The 19,348-nt window shown below is 35.8% G+C and overlaps 1 protein-coding gene across 4 annotated transcripts; it reads right to left on the reverse strand.

Moving 5' to 3' along the window:
* Nucleotides 1–6,529: 6,529 nt before the first annotated feature.
* GJE1 (gap junction protein epsilon 1) lies at nucleotides 6,530–13,137 on the reverse strand. Of its 4 annotated transcripts, none has more exons than XM_007171307.2 (4): nucleotides 13,049–13,081; nucleotides 9,692–9,727; nucleotides 8,148–8,330; nucleotides 6,530–7,580 (listed from the first exon to the last, which is right to left on the reverse strand). In XM_007171307.2, exons 2-4 carry the CDS (start codon nucleotides 9,698–9,700, stop codon nucleotides 7,173–7,175), a joined length of 600 nt encoding a protein of 199 aa, XP_007171369.1. In that variant the 5' UTR covers nucleotides 9,701–9,727; nucleotides 13,049–13,081; the 3' UTR covers nucleotides 6,530–7,172. The 4 variants fall into 4 exon arrangements, with proteins under 4 accessions (XP_007171369.1, XP_007171370.1, XP_007171368.1 ...); XM_007171308.2 differs by lacking the exon at nucleotides 13,049–13,081 and adding an exon at nucleotides 11,399–11,467; XM_007171306.2 differs by lacking the exon at nucleotides 13,049–13,081 and adding an exon at nucleotides 11,241–11,358.
* Nucleotides 13,138–19,348: the final 6,211 nt, after the last annotated feature.

Genomic DNA, 19,348 nt, shown 5'->3' on the forward strand with positions numbered 1-19,348 from the left:
CCAATGACTTGGCCAGGTCCATTTACACATCCATGGCTGAGACAGGGGTAGAGGTAAAAAATTGCTGTTTATTTTTTAAACATGGATATCTGGTTGTTCCAGCACCATTGAATTAAATTGGAGAATTAAAAAAAACAGCAACTATATATGTGCTGAACTATTTTTGGTCTCTATTGTTCCTGTAATTAACATTCCTATCTGCATACCAAACCTACTCTGTTTTGATTACTGTACCTTTGTAGTAAGTTTTTAGAATACATAATGTAAGTCGTCTACTTTTACTTTTTTGAAATCATGTTGGCTATTCTAGGTCTTTTGAATCCCATAAAAAATTTAAAAGCAGCTTATGAATTTCTACAAAAGCTTTCTGGGATTTTGACTGGAATTGTATTGGATCTACACATCAATTTGGAGTGACCAAAGTTATAAAAGATTAAGGCCTCTAAACCATGAACTTGGTTTATTGTTCCTCTTATTTAAAGTATCTTTAATTTCTTTTTTTAAAAATAAATTTATTTATTTTATTTTATTTATTTTTGGCTGCTTTGGGTCTTCATTGCTGTGTGTGGGTTTTTCTCTATTTGCGGCGAGCGGGGGCTACTCTTCGTTGCGGTGCATGGGCCTCTCATTGCGGTGGCTTCTCTTGTTGCGGAGCATGGGCTCTAGGCGTGCGGGCTTCAGTAGCTGTGGCTCACGGGCTCTAGAGCGCAGGCTCAGTAGTTGTGGCGCATGGGCTTAGTTGCTCCGCGGCATGTGGGATCTTCCCGGACCAGGGCTCGAACCCGTGTCCCCTGAATTGGCAGGTGATTCTTAATCACTGCGCCACCAGGGAAGCCCTAACATCTTTAATTTCTCTCAACACCATTTTGTAGTTTTCATTGTACAGGTTTAGCACATCTGTTGTAAAATTTATCTCTACCTGTTTCATACTTAATGAATATTATTGTAAATCTTATTTTTAAATTTAAATTTCATTTTTTATTGCTCTACAGAAATTTTAATCTTGATAACTTAATTACAAATTCTAGTAACTTTTAGCACATCCTTTAGAACTTTTTATTTACATGATTATGTCTGTGACTAAAGATGATATTTCTTCATTTCTAATCTGTATATCTTCTATTTTTTGTCTTACTGCATTTATTGAATAAGTGTATATTAAATACATACGTAATTTTTGTTTGTTTAGTCTTATTGGCCTTCAGTTCAATGTTAAACAAAAGTGGTAATAGTACACATCCTTACCTTTTTTCCCGATTATACGGGAAATTATTCATTCTTCCACTATTAAATAGGATATTTCCTGTAGATATTTTTAGATGCTTTTTATCAAGTTTAGCTAGTTCCATTTTACAGTGAGAGATTTGGGTTTTTGTTTGTTTGTTTCATTATAAATGGGTGTTATGTAATCAAATGCTTTTATCCACATCTATTAGGATGACTAGGTGATTTTTTTCCTTTATTCCATTAATCTAGTTGAATTACATTAATTGGTTTTTGACTGTTAAAAAAACTTTTCATTCCTGGGATAAACCCCACTTGAACATGATGTATTATCTTTATATATATTGCTGGATTACATATGCTAGACTATTTTTGCTAAGAATTTTTTATATCAAGGTTATGCTCGCTTCATTAAATGACATGGCAGATAGTCCCTCCTAGTTCCTACAAGAGGTTGTGGAGTATTATTTCTTAAACATGTGAAGGAATTCACCAATGAAGCTATCTGAGCCTGATGTTTTTTTTCTGGGAAAGCTTCTGATTTTAAATTCAATTTCTTTAATAGGTATAGAGATATTCATATTTTCTGTTTATTGTTGAGTCAGTTTTTAGTAATATGTGTCTTTCAAGGAATTTTTCCATTTCATCTAACTATCAAACTTATTGGCGTAATATCGTTCATGGCGTTTCCTTATAATCATTTAAATGTTCTGTTGTGATGTTTCTTTCTTTTTTCGTTTATGATATGAGTAATTTTCATTTTCTCCTTTATTATCTCAATCTGTCTAGCTAGAAATTGGTCAGTTTTACTAATCTTTTCAAAGACCAGCTTTTCCTTTCATCGATTTTTCTATTGTCTTTCAGTTTTCTATTTCAATGTTTCGTGCTCTTATTTTTATTTCCCTACTATGTAATTTGTATTTAAACTGTTTTTAAAAATAATTTCTTGAGGTGGAAGCTAAAAATTCTTTTTTTCTAACATAATATATAGAACTTTTAAAATGCTGTCGAGAACTGTTTTAATTGCTTTCCACAAATTTTGATAAATTGTGTTTAAAGTAGTTTAAAATTTTCCATGTAATTTCTTCTTTGATCAATGGGTTAATAAAAATGTATTGTTAGTTTCTCAAATATTTGGGCATATTTCAGATATCTTATTTTTATTAATTTCTAGTTTAATTCTATTGTGAATTAAACAAAGTCATTGAGACTTTATCATGACCCAGAAAATGAACTTTCTTGGTGAATGTTACACTTGCACTTGAAAAAAATGTATATTCTGCTGTTGTCTGGTAAGAGTGTTCTCTAAATATCAATTAGTTCAAGTTGCTTATTGGTAATGTTTAAGTGTTCTGTTTCCTTCCTGATGTTTTACTTTGTCAATTGATTACTGATGAGGAATGTTGAAATCTTTAATTATAATTGGATTTATTTCTCTTTTCAGTTCTAGCAGGCTTTGCTTCTTCTATTTTGGCACTGGTGGCATACACATTTATAACTGTTATGCTTCCTAATGAAATTATACTTTAATCATTATGAAATGTCTCTTTTATCCCTGTCATTATTCCTTGCCCTGAAATCTGCTTGAGTTTTCTCATATTAATACAGCTAATTCAGCTCTCTGATGCTTACTGTTTGCATGATATATCTTTTTCCACTTTTATTATTATTTATTTGTAAAAATATTTAAAATTTTAAATATTAAATATTTAAATATTTAAAGTGGGGTCTTGTTAATAATTTGATCTGGATTTTTTTAAAAAATGCAGTCAGAAATCCCTGTTTTGGTTTGGAGTGCTAAGTTCTTTATATTTGTTGTAACTGTTGATATTTTTAAGTTTAGTTCTACTACCTTGTTATTGTTTTCAATTTGTCCCATCTGGTTTTTTCCCTTTTTGTCTTTTTGGTCATCTTTTGGATTAATTGAATGTTTTAATTTCCTTTGTTGGTTTAGTAGCTAAAATTTTGTTGTTTTGTTTTTCTGGTTGTCTTGTATTTAATAGTATACATCTTTAAATTATCACAGTGTACTTCAAGTGATAATATATAACTTCATATATATTATAAAATCTTATAAGGATATACTTCCACACTTGATTTGATATGCCACACTTATAGTTTTTTCAAGAACAATTTTGGATTTATCCATCGTATGCTGTTTGTTTTCTAATTTATTACTTTCTCTCTTTATCCTTATTAAATTATTTTTCTTTTCCTTAGTTTTATTTTGAAGTTCTCACATTTGCTGTTTGAATTACATTTATTGTTTGTGTTTTAAAAAGAAATGTATTTTCCACTGTCAATTGGCCATGCACTGCAATTTTGGCAATATCTTATAGGTTTTAATATGTAATATTCTGACTCTTGTTCATTTATAAACAAACTGAAAAACTTCAGTTTGAATTACCTTATTTGACCCAACAACTTTTTATGGAATAAGTTTAAATATATTTTCAAGTGGTTAGTTATTTGTTTAGCTTTGACATTCTTATTAGTTTTTGCTACATTTGCAGTTTAGTTAGAAAAATCAGTTTTTATATTTTAAACTATATTACATATATTTAAATATCTTATATTTTATAAATGCTATATTTTTATGTAGCATTTATTATCCAGGAGTATATAGCTGTGTGCTAACAATCCTGATATAGTTACTAACAAAATGAAATCATAGAATAGTATAGATCATTAAGGAATTGAGAAGACTGTCCAAACCAACTCTCACAGGATCTGTATCTTTACACATAACAATATGGACTGTTTACTTAAAAGAAGCAGAGGTGACCAGGGTTCCTCTAGTGGCTTAGAAATGCTATCCTTCCTCCTTGTGAGTTGAGGAGAGAGAGTCCAGGGCTAAAGAGGCTAGTTTTCATAGGACAGACTACCTTAGAGGGAGAAGCTACAAAGCATGAGAGCTCCAGAGATCTGTAAAGGGTCTTCGACTGAGTCCTGATCAGTGTAACATCTTTAAACATCTTTGCAGAAAAAGAGCTACCTGAAAGGATTAAAAGGAACAATACCCAAGATTTGCACAGAACTGAGAATAGTCACTTTTTCCAACAGCTAAGGTAGAAATCCTCTTAAATAGGAGCATACTTTGACAATGTCCTAGGATGAATCAGAATAAGAATAAATCAAATTGTTTGCCTGTGCATGGGCAATGATATTAAAGGGAAGTCTGTTGGTTTTTTTAAAAAATGATCTTCCCTTAGAAAAATCCTGAGAGGCAAACAAGAAGAATGTCATTTTGCCCCTTCTCCCTTCTTTCCCTGGGCACAGCAAAAACCTGCTTCCTGTAGCTACAGCAATTTCTGTTGTAACCATGAGTGCAATGGGCCGAATGTAGTGTCCCCCCAAAATTCATATTTTGGAACTCTTAACCTCCAATGTGATGGTATTAGAAGGTGGGACCTTTGGGAAGTAAGTAGGTCATGGGGAGGGAGCCCTCATGAATGGGATTAGTGTCCTTATAAAAGGAACCCTAGGGAGCTCTCTGGCCTTCTTTCCACCATGTGAGGATACAATGACAAGCCTGTAACACAGAAGACGGCTCTCATCAGAACCTGAACATGCAGCACCTTGATCTCAGACTTCCATCCTCCAGAACTATGAGAAATAAATTTCTTTTGTTTATAAACTATCCAGTCTAGGTATTTTGTAATAGCAGCCCAAATGGGCTAAGACAATGAGTCAATCAGCTTGAGGAAGGAATTCAAGAATTTGAGAATGGTGGAAAGATAACATTTCCAAAGCACCAAAGAGGCATCTCATAGAGCACTCAGAAAGGTTTTGCCTTAGTAACGGGGCAAAATTAGCCTTTCAGTAAGGGCTACACTGGTCCCATCTAACAAAGCTTAAAAGGAAGTACAAAGAATCAACTGTTTCCAAGTAATTTAACTGTGCCCCAGGATAAAATTTAAGAATTATTTATGAGAAGACAAAAATATTCAGCATCCGACAAGGTAAAACACACAATGTCTGGTAGCCAATAAAAAATTACATGCCTTCTAAAGATGCAGGAAAATATGACCCATATTGAAGATGTGTGTGTTTGTGGGAGAATTGGTCAGAGCAGTCCACCCTAGGTACAGGCAATAAAGGGTATATTATCTACAGATAATTTAAAAATAAGAATAAAACATACTAGACATTGTTGCTGTTTATTATCACTAAGGGCCAGTGATCCTAAACAAAAACAATGAGCAAATAGTCTTTCCCTTCAGAGGGGGCTATTTCCAACAGCCCCCAGCCTCTTGTCATGCCACTGTGCCCCTCACTAGAATATGATCTTATAAAGGTACTACATCTTGTTTATCTTTGTATTTGAACTTTTTTTTTTTTTTTAAATTTATTTATTTATTTATTTATTTTTGGCTGTGTTGGGTCTTCGTTTCTGTGCGAGGGCTTTCTCTAGTTGCCGCGAGCGGGGGCCACTCTTCATCGCGGTGCGCGGGCCTCTCACTGTCGCGGCCTCTCTTGTTGTGGAGCACAGGCTCCAGACGCGCAGGCTCAGTAATTGTGGCTCACGGGCCCAGCTGCTCCGCGGCATGTGGGATCCTCCCAGACCAGGGCTCGAACCCGTGTCTCCTGCATTGGCAGGCAGATTCTCAACCACTGCGCCACCAGGGAAGCCCCTGTATTTGAACTTTTAATGTGGTACGTGTTTAATAATCGATACTATGCAGCTATTTGTTGAATGAAGGTAAATTGGATTTTTTCTTGTGCTTTTCTGTGGAGAAAGCCTCAGTGATTTAAAAATTAATGTAGAAATTCATGATATCAACCATAGGTTGAATAATGCTTAAGAAAAAAATTGAAAACCTCAGTTTTTGACTGACTATACTTATTTCCCTAATAAAGCACCAGTGTAAGGCAGCCCTACATAAAGTTTTTAAATGATATCGTATGGACGTGATTCTTGGTAAGACAGGCAGATAAAAAGAAATGCACTGAATTAATATAAAATTACCTTTGACAATGTTATGTGGCAGCCTGGATGGGAGGGGAGTCTGGGGGAGAATGGACACATGTATATGTATGGCTGAGTCGCTTTGCTGTGCACCTGAAACTATCACAACATTGTTAATCGGCTATACTCCTTTATAAAATAAAAAGTTTAAAAAATTGCGTTTGAAATCATTTCATAGCTATTTAGGAAGTCTAGCTTAATATAAATATAACTTACTATTTCAATAATCTTGAATATAGAAACTGTAGTTGTAGGATATCTATGAGCACAGAGGGTTTTTTTTTTTCCAACAAGCAACAAGGAAACCATGCACAGTATTTTCCATAGCAGTTTTTATTTATTTGGTGGCCATATTACCATATCATTTAATATTAAAAATTCCAAGAAAACGGTATAAGTATAATATTAAAAATGTAAGTGCTCCATTTCTTCAAGTTAGTCATCAAATTATAGAATAACTCTTTTAATAATTAATTGACAACTTTTGCACTTAAATAAGTTATATTTTACATGAATACAACAATAATTACATCCTCAAAGTTTATGCTGCATAGTTAAGTGGAAAGGGAAATGGCTTTATAGTTAGGAAAGCTGAATCCTAGGATTGCATATATTAATCTCCCTGAGCCTCATTTTTCTACTCTGTGTAAAAGAGTTAATAAAAGTTTCTCTGGCCATAAAATACTGTGATTGATTAAGATGTGTATGAAAGAACTCTGCAAAAGTACTATTTAAAAATGAGTTAACATTAGTTCCATGTATATTTCCTAATGTGTGACAAAATTAAAATGGAACAAAAGTTTTGTTCAAGAATCTCTGCCTTAGAACTGAGTATTGTATTTTATACTAGACATAAATTTTAGACACACTGAGGTTAGTTTGAAAAACAGATATTTATGTTTGAAATTGAGATACTCACTGAATGAGATAAAACTAAATAAAAATGGTTGATAACTAACTTTGGCATGACAGTAGGTAATCAACCTTTTGGTCGTTGCCTAATTAGAACGCATAATCTTCTAAATATTATCTCAAAAATCTCAGCAACACATAAGACTATTGTAATTACAGTAAATGTATACATTGCAATGAGAAAAATGGTCTTCTCAAAGTGTTCTGGTACCATGCATTTTATAGTAGTAAATTTTTTCCCGAGAGACACAGCATCACACAGGTAGAGAGGTTTTACTTGGAAACCAAAGAGGTGAATCTGAAGCCAAAATGCTACCGCTTCTAGACTAATTCTTAATAAAACAGAGAGGATATAAATCACAGTGTAGATGGGCTTTTGAAGAATGCATTCTTGATTGATGCTTTTACATGCAGCATAAAGATGAAAAATAGCTCCAGGAACCAGGACGATCACTAGTTGTAATGCCCAGAACACCTAAAGTATGTCAGAAATATCTTAGTCAAATCAATCAACACGTAATGAAAAAATACACTAAAAAAAAAATTAAAAATCACTGACCCTCAATAGAGGCTAATTTAAAAATTCTAAGTTTTGTAAGTCTTATGAGGATAAAAATAATATAATGAAGGTGGTAATGCTGGACATAATCTCATTTAATTACCAAGGTGTTTAGAGTTTAAAACTTTAAACACTTAGTAATTGTGAAAAAGTAGTCATATTTTACTGTCATCACCTACCAATTACTAATAATGATGAAATATATTATTTCAGTATCTACTCAATTTCCATTTTCTAATTACAAGCCTGGAGTATAATTCTAACATCAATAGATAATAGAATGCTGGACTTGGAAGAAACTCTTGACCAACTCCAATTAATTTACCTGAAATATACAGCTAATATTTAAAAAAGGTAATTATTCTAGAAATAATACCTGTTAGAATATTCTTCATCTTATTATGACATTATTTTACATTTAAAAGAAAACAATTTTATCTGGTGTAGAGTAAGGTTTACCTTTGTGCACACAGAAACACTTACTTGTGGAGTGATTGGCCTGAACTGATTGTAACAGATGAGGTTTATTTCTCTCTTGTCTGGATCACAACTGAAGTGCAAAGCCTCATTCCCATAGACTGCGAAGCCTAACACCCCGAGGAAGAACATTCGGACCGATCCAAAGAAAAGGGTGTGGAATTGACCGATCACGGTAGGAGGCTTCATCTGTTACAGTTTTAGGAGAAAAAAAAAACTTTTGAAAACAAACATTAAAGGGGGATATTTTAAAGGATGTTTTCATTATCACATTAAAAAAAATTTAAGATTCATGAAGTTTCGAAGAAAGACAGAAACTTAGAGATCATCAAGCCCAATTCAAATCCTGCATTTTGAGATTTCTTACCCTTTTCACTTTGAAAATATGAAGTGCAACAGTCAAATAGGGACTTGTTGCTAATGACATAAATAATTTTGGAAACTTGTAAAAAGCTTTGAATTTAATTAATATCCCTTACCCCTGTAATCCTTTTGCAATAAAATCAAGGTAATCTTAGTATATCTAGTACCTTTTTAAAAAATTGGATAATAAATCCAACATTAAATTCATTAGTATACACACTATCTTAATAAGCAAATAATGTTTATTTAGTTGTCATTACAGCTTCTCTTCTCAATTATCAAATTGAGAGAGCGATCAGCTTTAAATCACCAACAGCTAAAAGTACGTCCTGAATTATTCTAGTTACAGTTATTTAAATTCAGAATATTTTGAAGTAAATGGTTGATATTTATATTATTCTCCATACATGTAGAGGACCTTATTCATCAGCACTCATGCAGATCAGGTTAAAATAGCAGATAGAGCTCATACAATTGTTGTTGCTGCTGCTTGTATAATACTTACACATCCTTCATAGAAGTTTTTGATGTAATTTAGAGACATGTCTCAGGAGATGTTATCCCGGCATCCCTGTGGGTTAATCCTTGACCCACATTGCCAGTTTGTTTCTGCCAGAATCAAACTCTTATTTTCTGTCATAACTTTTACAACAGAAAGCACTTATCACTGCACATTTCTCTCCCCTCCTCCTTTTCTGTCTTTTTTTTTTTTTTTTCATAGATCTCTGGGGCTCCAGTCAACTTTCCTCTCTCCCTCCCCAAACAAAACAAAAACAAAGAAACAAAAGACTAGGGCATGTGGTCAATCTGATAATCCCTTGATTTACACTGTCAGCATAGCCAGCCAGACAGACAGGAGTGCCAGTAAAGCAGGAGGCCAGGCCGGCAAGGGTTCTGACACTCAGTGCCTCTCAGTTACCTAAGAATTGCCTGCGCATAAAGCAGTGGACTCTTTAGCTTAGAGTTTTCTCTGAAAAGTCAAGTGATCTTTTTTTTTTTGGTTTCCTTTTAGGTATGTCTGAAAAGATAAGTATGTGGGAAATATTCCTGATTCTTTCTTTTTTACTTCCATGGAATAAAACTGATTTCTGGGAAGTTTAAGAAACTGTAAAGCAGGTTATGATAGCTATTACATCACTGAATATTACTGATGTGTTACTATCTTTGTCTTTTTGATGAATACTTACCACAGACATGGAAAAATCTGCAGTTAGATCTCGATTCTAAGGAAAAAGATAGGATACTGCTAACCAAGATAAGACCAGGATCTAGCATAAATCATGTGAATAATCCCACCCTCCCTTTCTTTTGTCCTCAGTAGACACATCATCTGCTAGACATGGTTATGGGTACTGAGAATGAGCAGGGGCCAAGAACGACACGTGGCTGCCTTCTAACTGATAATACATCTGCTTGCTATCTTCCAGCCACCTATAACACTATTCAGCCAATGGTTGATCAAACTTGATTTCTTCACCTGCTTTTCTCATCTTTGTTTTGTTTGCAATCTGTGAAAGTGATAACTCCAATTGACTTCCTTGCTCTTGTCAGCAAGTGGAGAAGTGATTGCATAACACATGTAGTTATAACCAATGAGCAAGAGGCAGTGGCCTTGTTGAACCAGACTGTTGTACTGGATAGGAAAAAATAAAAATGGACAATGTAATCACCCCTCAGAACTGCTGAGTAAGATAAATTGGTATATATTCTCATCTTCTGTGAAACAGAATTCCAGGTTCGCTATGTGTTGATTCCTTCGAAGGGGTATCCAAAAGCCAAAACAATCATTTGCATGAGAGGAATCCTGCTTTGACTTCTACCATTGTACAGTAGTAAATGTTTTTGTTTAGACAAATATATTCAAGTGTCAGACGTGTAAAAATCATCAAAGTTCTTCCTGTGTTTTTCCAGAGATGAATGAAATTGTCTTGAACCTTAATTGCATGTGTAGAAGAGGAAAATGCAGCATCATTTCATTGTTGGGATCTATGAGAGGCAAAATAAATAATACTGGTCTTCCTCTTATGGGTTATGACCCGACTGAATCATAAGACAAAGGAATAAGTCAGATGGGCGCCAAAATGTCACCTTTGTTACACTCTTACTACCATAAAGATTTGGTTGGAAAAGCAACATAGCTTAACTCTTTGGGAAAGTGTGACTTTCAGGCAGACACAGGTGCAGGCCAGTCAATGCTGTATCATGGCTGCCTTTCGGGCATGGAGCGCCCCCCTCCTGTATAAGATTTGTGCATGAAAAGAGCAGAATAGAACTATTGATCTCTGTGGGCAACCTGCTCCCAAGGAGAAGATGCTAAGAAATGAATGATGTATGCCAAGTTTTACTTTCCAAATGTAAGGTGAACTCACCAGATAAGATAGTGAGGTTGGCCTCACATGTATGATACTTGGTAGGGCTGTTAATTAGGGTAACAACCTGAGCTTCCTTACATGTTAATAGTTGCAAGTTTCCAAAAGCAGAAAAAGAGGGCAAGCCCCAGTGTGCAAGCATTGTTTAGGCCTCTGCTTGCTTCATGTTTGCTGATGTTACATTAGGCAAGATGAATTACAATCCCAACCCAGATTCAAGAAACAGATTCTATGTCTTGATGGACCTTCAAAGTCATGTTGCAGAGCTGTGGGTACAAGGACAGAAAAAAATCTGTGGCCAACTTTATATTCTACCACAGTGTGTCCTATGATCACATATATTCATATCTCTCCCACATGTCTTCACCTTCATCCCAGGATGTCAGAACTCTCCTCTAATTATAGCATTAAAGTTTGAGTCCAGGGTTCTGTGATTTGTCTCATGTGCAAATCTGGATGTGGCTCAGAGGTGAGTCTTGGTGATCCAGAATCTAATGAAACAAAAGGAAAAGTTATTTTCCTTACAAAGTCAATATACAGTGGTGGTAAGGGGTAGGATGATTCCAATAGATGCTTCCACTCCAACAAGGGGCACATCACTGTCACTGGTCCATAACAATTTTGAAATCTTGAAGGGGAAATGTTGCCAGTTCTTCCTATTCTGGAGTCAGAAAATGTCCGTGATTAAGGTATAGTACTATTCCCTGAAAGCTGCTCCCTAGTTTACTGTACTCTACCGCTTAATGGAAGTGGGTCCTTGGCTGAAAATATCTTCCCTTTTGCATTTAAAAGAATGGCTGTATTCAAAGCTGATTATCTTCCTCAAACTGCTTCCTGTTCGAAGAAAGTTGGGGCACCAGAAGTCGTTTCTACAATTTCACCACTATTTTATTTTATTTTATTTTATTTTATTTTATTTTTTTTTAAATTTTATTTATTTATTTATTTATTTATTTTTGGCTGTGCTGGGTCTTCGGTTCGTGCGAGGGCTTTCTCTAGTTGCGGCAAGTGGGGGCCACTCTTCATCGCGGTGCGGGGACCGCTCTTCATCGCGGTGCGCGGGCCTTTCACTATCGCGGCCCCTCCCGTTGCGGGGCACAGGCTCCAGACGCGCAGGCTCAGCAGCTGTGGCTCACGGGCCCAGCTGCTCCGTGGCATGTGGGATCTTCCCAGACCAGGGCTCGAACCCGTGTCTCCTGCATTAGCAGGCAGATTCTCAACCACTGCGCCACCAGGGAAGCCCCACTATTTTATTTTAATTGAAATCAGTAGTTCTTTTACTCGTACAGGTCTCTTAATCACTTTTTGAGTTTTCTATGTATTAGATTTAATGCAATTAATTTGGAAAAAAAAGTTACACCCACAATTATTTTACAGATATTTATTTATTTATTTATTTATTTATTTATTTATTTATTTACTGCTATTTTTGGATTAAGCTTCTCTGAGACCATGCTTTTAAGATTTTTAGAAAACTTTTGTCTAATTGATTGAGATGATCATTAGTCATGCCTTAAGTATTTGAGTCCTATCAAGGCTGTTATAGTCACATGAATGATTTGTTTTTTACCCTCAAACCATGTTTTACATGAGAAAGTTTTACTGGCCAACACTAGGGATTAAAAAAAAAAAAAAAAGAAAGGAATTCCTGTGTAGCAAGTCCTGATCCCTCTATATTTTCCCCAAATTTTCTTTGCAAACTCATCTCTAGGCTCCTTCACTAGGTAATCTCTCTCTTCTTATACCTTATAAAATGTGGCCAGGAGTACCAAACTGGTACCTTTAGTATTCTCTCTGGGATGTTACTTAGTCAAATCCAACATTTAATTAATACATTTTTTACCTTCCAAGTTATTTCAGGTGACTGTTGTGCTAATTGTCTCACTACATATAATAAAGGTTACCATATTTCCAGCCTGTCACAGTAGTTTCCTCACTGCTTTTCCAGCCTTCACTAATAGTTTCTCATTGCTTTCCCTGACATTAGTAATAGTTTCTTTGTTACTTTTCTACCTTCTGCCTCCTGCCTGGTCCCAAAGATGATGTCATGTTTTTTTAACATATTTGTTATAGTAGCCCCTGATCCTTGGTTACCAATATCTATATCAGTTAAGAATTTTTTTCATAGCAAGCCACTCAGTTAATGGTCAAACAGCAAACACTTATTTAGCTTACGGTTTGGGTGATTATTTTTCCTTGTCTGGGCTGGCTCAGTTGACTTCTGCTGGATTCTCACGTGTATGTGTGGTCAGTATGCAGATAAGCTGCCAGGAGGATTATCTAGAATGACTTCACTCACGTCAGGTGGTTGGCAGGCTTTGGGTGGAGTGATAAGGGTGACTGTGGCACATGTTTCTTGTCGTTTTGGGGACTAGCCCAGGCTTCTTATTATGGTGGTGATTGCAGAGTTCCCAAAGCAGCAAGTAATGGAAAAGCCCAAATGTGCAAGAGCTTTTCAAGTTTCTGCTTGATTTATGATTGCTAACGTTCCATTGGCCAAAGCAAGTCTCACCGCAAACTTGGATTCCAGCTCTTAGTGGGAAGATCTGAAGTCACATTCCAGTGGCATGGATGTGGAAAGATGAAGAATTTGCAGTAATTTTACAATCTACCACATGACTGGGGGTGTAAATCGAGTAAATCTAATATTCAAGAATCTTGGCTCTTTCAAAATGCAATTTGAGAATCATGGATATGTACTTTCTTTCGTAGAGAATCCTAGAATCAGTTTATGAGAACTAAAGTTTGAGGTCAGGCTTGTGTGCTGTTACATTGAGCCCCCACTTCCTGATGTGAAAGGAACATGAGAAGGACTAGAACAGATGGGAAAAGAACTCTCCTGTAGTTAAAAGCTAATAATAATGCATTGCGCTTATTGAACGGTTTCTATTTGCTACTAAGTGTTTTAAACAAATTCTCTCTCTAAATTCTTACAACTCCGTAAAGTATGTACTCTTATAGATCTATTTTGCAGATGAGGCTTAGAGGGTTTAAGCAATTTATCCAAAGTTACAGTTAGTAAGTGGCAAAACCAGGTAGGGACAGACAGTGAATGAGTTACTTGTTAAATGACAAGCTAAAGGATATTATTGAGGATATTAATAGGTTGATTGCTAGGATCCTGAAACACAGGGAATGAAGGGGAAATAAGCTCAGACATTCTTATTTTCTCCTGAGAAGAGCTCAGAGAGTTATCAGGGCACACAGCAGCTGGATGGTCTGCAGAGCTTGGCCCTTATCCCATGCTCCTGGCCAGATCTCATTGTGAATATGAAAGGCTATGCAGAGAGCTAACCAAGTATAATACATGCTGGGGGAGTACTTGAGAAACATGAAGGACTCCACAGAAATGAATTCAGCCAATGTTTCTTTCCCATTTGGCCTCAGTGTAAGGCGAAATGACCACATGGTATCTGGGATCAGGGGCTCTGGAGTCAGAAAATCTACACTGGTTTCACCATTTGGCTAGATTTGAGATCTCAATCTCAGCTTCTTTACCTGGGGATGACAATAGTATTTACCTCACAGGGTTGTTGCATGTGGATTATTAAAGCATTTGGAGGACTATTCCTCCTGTCTTTAATGAGAGCTTGAACCATCAATTGTTTTCTATTCATTTTTCCTTGTTGTGGAGACTACAGGATATTAACATATTAATAATCTTTCTTAAACAAAGAAGAACCACTACTTTCTTCAATGTAAAGAAACTTCGTGTTGGCCAGAGTAAGAATGTTTCAGGGAAGGATAAATAACATGCAAATGCCATGTCTATTTTCAGTGTCTCTCTCTTCATTTCTGTTTAATCTATTTGGGAGGCGTGCCTCTTCTGTTAGGGTCTATTACTAAGATGACAAGACATGGACTTTTGCTCAGCAAGGACTAGTGGGATTGAACCCCAGTGGGCTTTGAGTAAATTTAATCATTAAAAGCTACCTCTGCTCTCCAAGCCTCAAAGATTTTAAAAAATGACCAGGACACCTCTATCAATTTCCTGAGTAAATGGCCAAAAATTTGAGGCAACCATACCAGCTTACTTGCTCAAACTTGCTTAAAGCTTTTAACTTCAGATAGAGGGGTGAAGGCAAGCTCAGATTTAGCACTACTACTGCTGCTACTACTACTATACACATACACACAAATTGCTGGCATTTATTGATCGCTGTTATCTTCCAGTACTAATTTAAAGTCACATATAATCTTTGACAGATATTCTTGATGTCCTAAAATTTCTGAGATTAAAAACATTTAAGACCTTTGTGGTCTAACCCGGAAGGGGGATAAACCTTTGATTCTGTGCAGAACCCAAGACAGTATTGAATAAATTAAAAGTGTAGAAAAGCACTATTCATGACAGCTTACATGTGAAAATCAATCCATATGTTATTTATTATTACTATTTAATAATCTGCTCTAAGTTAGTACTTTAAAATTGAATTATATGTATTGCTCTAGATCTATGCTTTTCTATGTGTTTGTGCTTTTTCACCCAATTTTCTCATTCATACAATAAATATTGAGCACCTACAGGATCAACTTTTGTGTTAGGTATTGGTAATATGTAAGAACGTTGTGGCCCCTGCCTTCATGGGGCTTACATAAGAGCATGTGTGCTTGTGTTGTATGTACATATGTACATTTGTATACATGCATGTAGTTGACGTGTATACTGCTGAGAACTTGCTTAAAATGAGGCATGACATATTAAATCCTTCAGAGTAGTGTCGTAAGCTATCTTGGCTTATTTTATATCTGGCAAACAAGAAGAAATGATCTCTATATAAGTTTTGTACTGTTATAGTATTTACCCCCCTCCACATGAGCTATCCAATGACTGTTGAATGGGATGGAATAGAGGTCAATTTAGGTGCTCACAAGAGCGTGCTTCACAGAAGGACAGCTGAGATAAGGCAGTCTGGATAGCTGCCTCAATTCATAAATCACAATCCTTAACCAATTCACATCTCATTGAAAACTCTGACCTGCCAAAATTGGGTTTGTCCTTCTGCATGAATAATTTGTATTTTCTGGAATGCAATTGGGGATGGCTTAGAATAAAGGGTCAGTAACCAATGATGTTATTTTAGGCAAGTTATTTAACCTTCTGGGGTGTGTTTCCATTTCTCCAAAATGAAAAGACTGGATTCTATGATTTGTAAATAATTTCACAATCTATGTTTTTGTTTTTTGTTTTTTGATTCTAAGTCTTATAACCATACTTGGAGCTATTGTACTAGCTCTGAGATTTATTGTCAGTAATTTTTATGATGCCAGTAATTACTTGACCTAATGGTTAAATTGAAGGCCTTGTTTTCCATCTTTATCAATGAGTTTGTATTTTAAATATTCCTAAACTACATGGTTTCTAGTTATATAATATGTATGCTTTACTTCTTTTTTCAGATACTCCATCCATATAGCCAAGCTCTATAGGAGAACACAGCCTGTAAATCCAGAAGACCTGAGTTCATGTCTTTTTCTACCATTACTGGTTGTTATTTAAACATTCTGTCTTAACTGTGAGTTTTAGTTTTTCCATCTGTAAAATGGGGAAAATTATTCTTATCTAATAGAGATACTGTAATTAGATGAGAGAATATAGGCGATAACATGAAGCACAGTGCTTGATGCATATTTGGCTTCTCAATAAATATGATCTTTGCTCTTATTATGGAGACTAGAGTCATTCTATCAAGTTTGAGAGGAAGCCTACCAAATAAGTAAAAACTTGGGTTCTTTAAACAGCAAACATGAATTTGAATCATAGCTTGAAAATACATTGGCAAAATTACCTAACAACTCTAAACCTCAGTTTCTTCATTTGCTTGGAATTTGTTGAGCTCTCTGTATCTGTAGATTTGTTTTCAACACATTTGGGGGAAAAATCAGCCATTATTTCTTCAAATATTTTTTCTTTCTCCTTCACATCTTGTTCTGGGACTAAGAATATATGTATATATCAAGACTGCTTGATATGTTGCCAAACATACCTGATTCTCTCTATAAATCATTGTTCTCATGGTGTTTCATTGTGAATAGTCACTATGTTAATTTCCCTGATCTTGTACAGAATCTTATCTGAAGCTAATCCTATTCAGGGCATTTTTCATTTCTGATATTTTTATCTCTAGGACAGGGGTCAGTGAACTATTTATTGTCCATGGATCAGCCCACTCCTTTTGTAAAATAAGGTTTTATTGCAGTGTAGTCATGCTCATTCATTTATGTGTTGTCTGTGGTTGCTTTCATGAGAGTTGAATATCTGCAGTAAAGATCATATTGCCCATAAGCCCCAAATATTTACTATCTGACCCTTTAAGAAAAAAATTGCCAATCTTTCCAGAGCCAACCCTGCTCTAGAGGTTTGTTTGTTTGTTTGTTTAATGTATTTATTTTACTTTATTTTATTTCTTTTTGGCTGTGTTGGGTCATTGTTGCTGTGCATGGGCTCTCTCTAGTTGCGGCGAGCGGGGGCTACTCTTCATTGCGGTGCGCAGGCTTCTCATTGCAGTGGCTTCTCTTGTTGCGGAGCACGGGCTTTTGGTGCGCAGGCTTCAGCAGTTGTGGCTCACGGGCTCTAGAGTGCAGGCTCAGTAGTTGTGGAGCACGGGTTTAGTTGCTCCGCGGCATGTGGGATCTTACCGGACCAGGGATCGAACCCCTGTTCACTGCACTGGCAGGCGGATTCTTAATCACTGTGCCACCAGGGAAGCCCTGCTGTAGAGGTTTAATTTGGGTCTTTTTTTAATCTTCCATTTCTCTGAGCATCATGTTCATATTTTTCTCTACCTTTGTAAATGTAGATGGAATATATATATTTATTTCACTTTTTGTCTTAATTGACAAATAACATTACATTATTTTAGTTTCAGGCATACAGCAGAGTGATTTGATATTTTTGTATATTGTGAAATGATCACCACAGCAAGTCTAGTCAACATCCATCACAACACCTAGTTACAAATTTTTTTCTGTTGTGATGAGAACTTTTGAGATTTACTGTCGTAGCCACTTTCAGATATACAAACATTATTATTAACTACAGTCACCATTCTGTACATTAAATCCCCATGACTTGTTTATTTTATAACTGGAAATTTGTACATTTTGACCCCATTCACCCATTTCACTTACCCCCCATGTCCCACTTCTGGCAACTAGCAATCTGTTTTCTGTATCTATGAATTTAGTTTTTTAAAAAAAAATTAGATTCCAGTTATAAGTGAGATCATATCATATTTGTCTTTCCCAGTGACTTATTTCACTTAGTATAATGCCCTCAAGGTCCATCCATGTTACAAATTGCAAGATTTCCTTCTTTTTTTATGGCTGAATAATTTTCCATTGCATATATATTCTTCATTTTCTTTATTCATTCATCCACTGATGGACACTTAGGTTGTTTCCATGTTTGGCTATTGTAAACACAGATGCAATGAACATAAGGGTGCATATATCTTTTCAAGTTAGTGTTTTTGTTTCCTTCAGATAAATACCCAGACGTGAAATTGCTGGATCACGTGGTAGTTCTATTTTTAATTTCCTGAAGAACTTTCATACTGTTTTCCATAGGGGCTGCACCAATTTTCCCACCAACAGTGCACAGCCATTCCCTTTTCTCCACATCCTTGCCAACACTTGTTATTTCTTGTCTTTTTACGATGGGCCTTCTAACAGTGTGAGGTGACTTCTCATTCTGGTTATGATTTGCATTTCCCTGATGATGAGTGATGTTGAGGATGGAGTATATTTTAATAGCTGTTTAATGTCCTTATTTTCTAGTTCCATCATTTCTGTCATTTTTATGTCTCTTTTTAATGATTGATTTTCTCCTCATTATGGGTTATATTTTTCTGGTAATTATATAACTGATAGTTTTTAATACTGGATGCCTGACTTGTTGGTTGCTGTATTGTATTGTCATCCTTTCAATAGTGTTAGAATTTGTTCTGGCATGCAGGTAGGTCACTGGAATCAGTTGGATACCCTTGAGGCCTGATCAAAGCATTGCAAAGCTGAGTTTAGATTAACTTGTAGTATATGGTGTATTTAGGCTCACAACTCAAATAATATGTTTCTAAGTATTCTACAGGGTACACATTGCTTTACAAGGTCTTTCCACTCTCCTGTGGAGACACAAATTACTCTCAGCCCGGTTTGTACTTTAAATCTTAGTGGGTGGTTCTTTCTCTAACCATGGGAAGTTTCTTCTAATGCATAAGCAGATCAGTACTCAGTCAAAGCCTTAAGTGAAACCCCCTGCAGATTTCTGAAGTTCTCTCTGTTTAGCTCCCACCTCAGTAGTACGCTACCCTCCAAATTCTAGCCATCTCTGCCTCCTTAGTTGCTGCCTCTGGTTCCTAAATTCAGTGAGGACTTTGAGCTCTATTAGGGTTTCCACTTCCTGACCAGTGGCCTGAAAACTGCCTCGAGGAAATAAGTTCTTGTGTTCAAGGCTCCCGTGGTTTGCTTCCCTCT

Source organism: Balaenoptera acutorostrata, chromosome 14, assembly GCF_949987535.1.
Source record: "Balaenoptera acutorostrata chromosome 14, mBalAcu1.1, whole genome shotgun sequence".
Lineage (NCBI taxonomy): Eukaryota > Metazoa > Chordata > Mammalia > Artiodactyla > Balaenopteridae > Balaenoptera > Balaenoptera acutorostrata.

Excerpts from the sequence above, each read along its gene's own strand:
- GJE1 (XM_007171306.2), bottom strand. Across the intron at positions 8,331-9,691 it reads CAGATTTTTCCATGTCTGTG|ATGAAGCCTCCTACCGTGAT; the intron begins GTAAGTATTCAT and ends AAACTGTAACAG. Across the intron at positions 7,581-8,147 it reads TCAGGCCAATCACTCCACAA|GTGTTCTGGGCATTACAACT; the intron begins GTAAGTGTTTCT and ends GACATACTTTAG.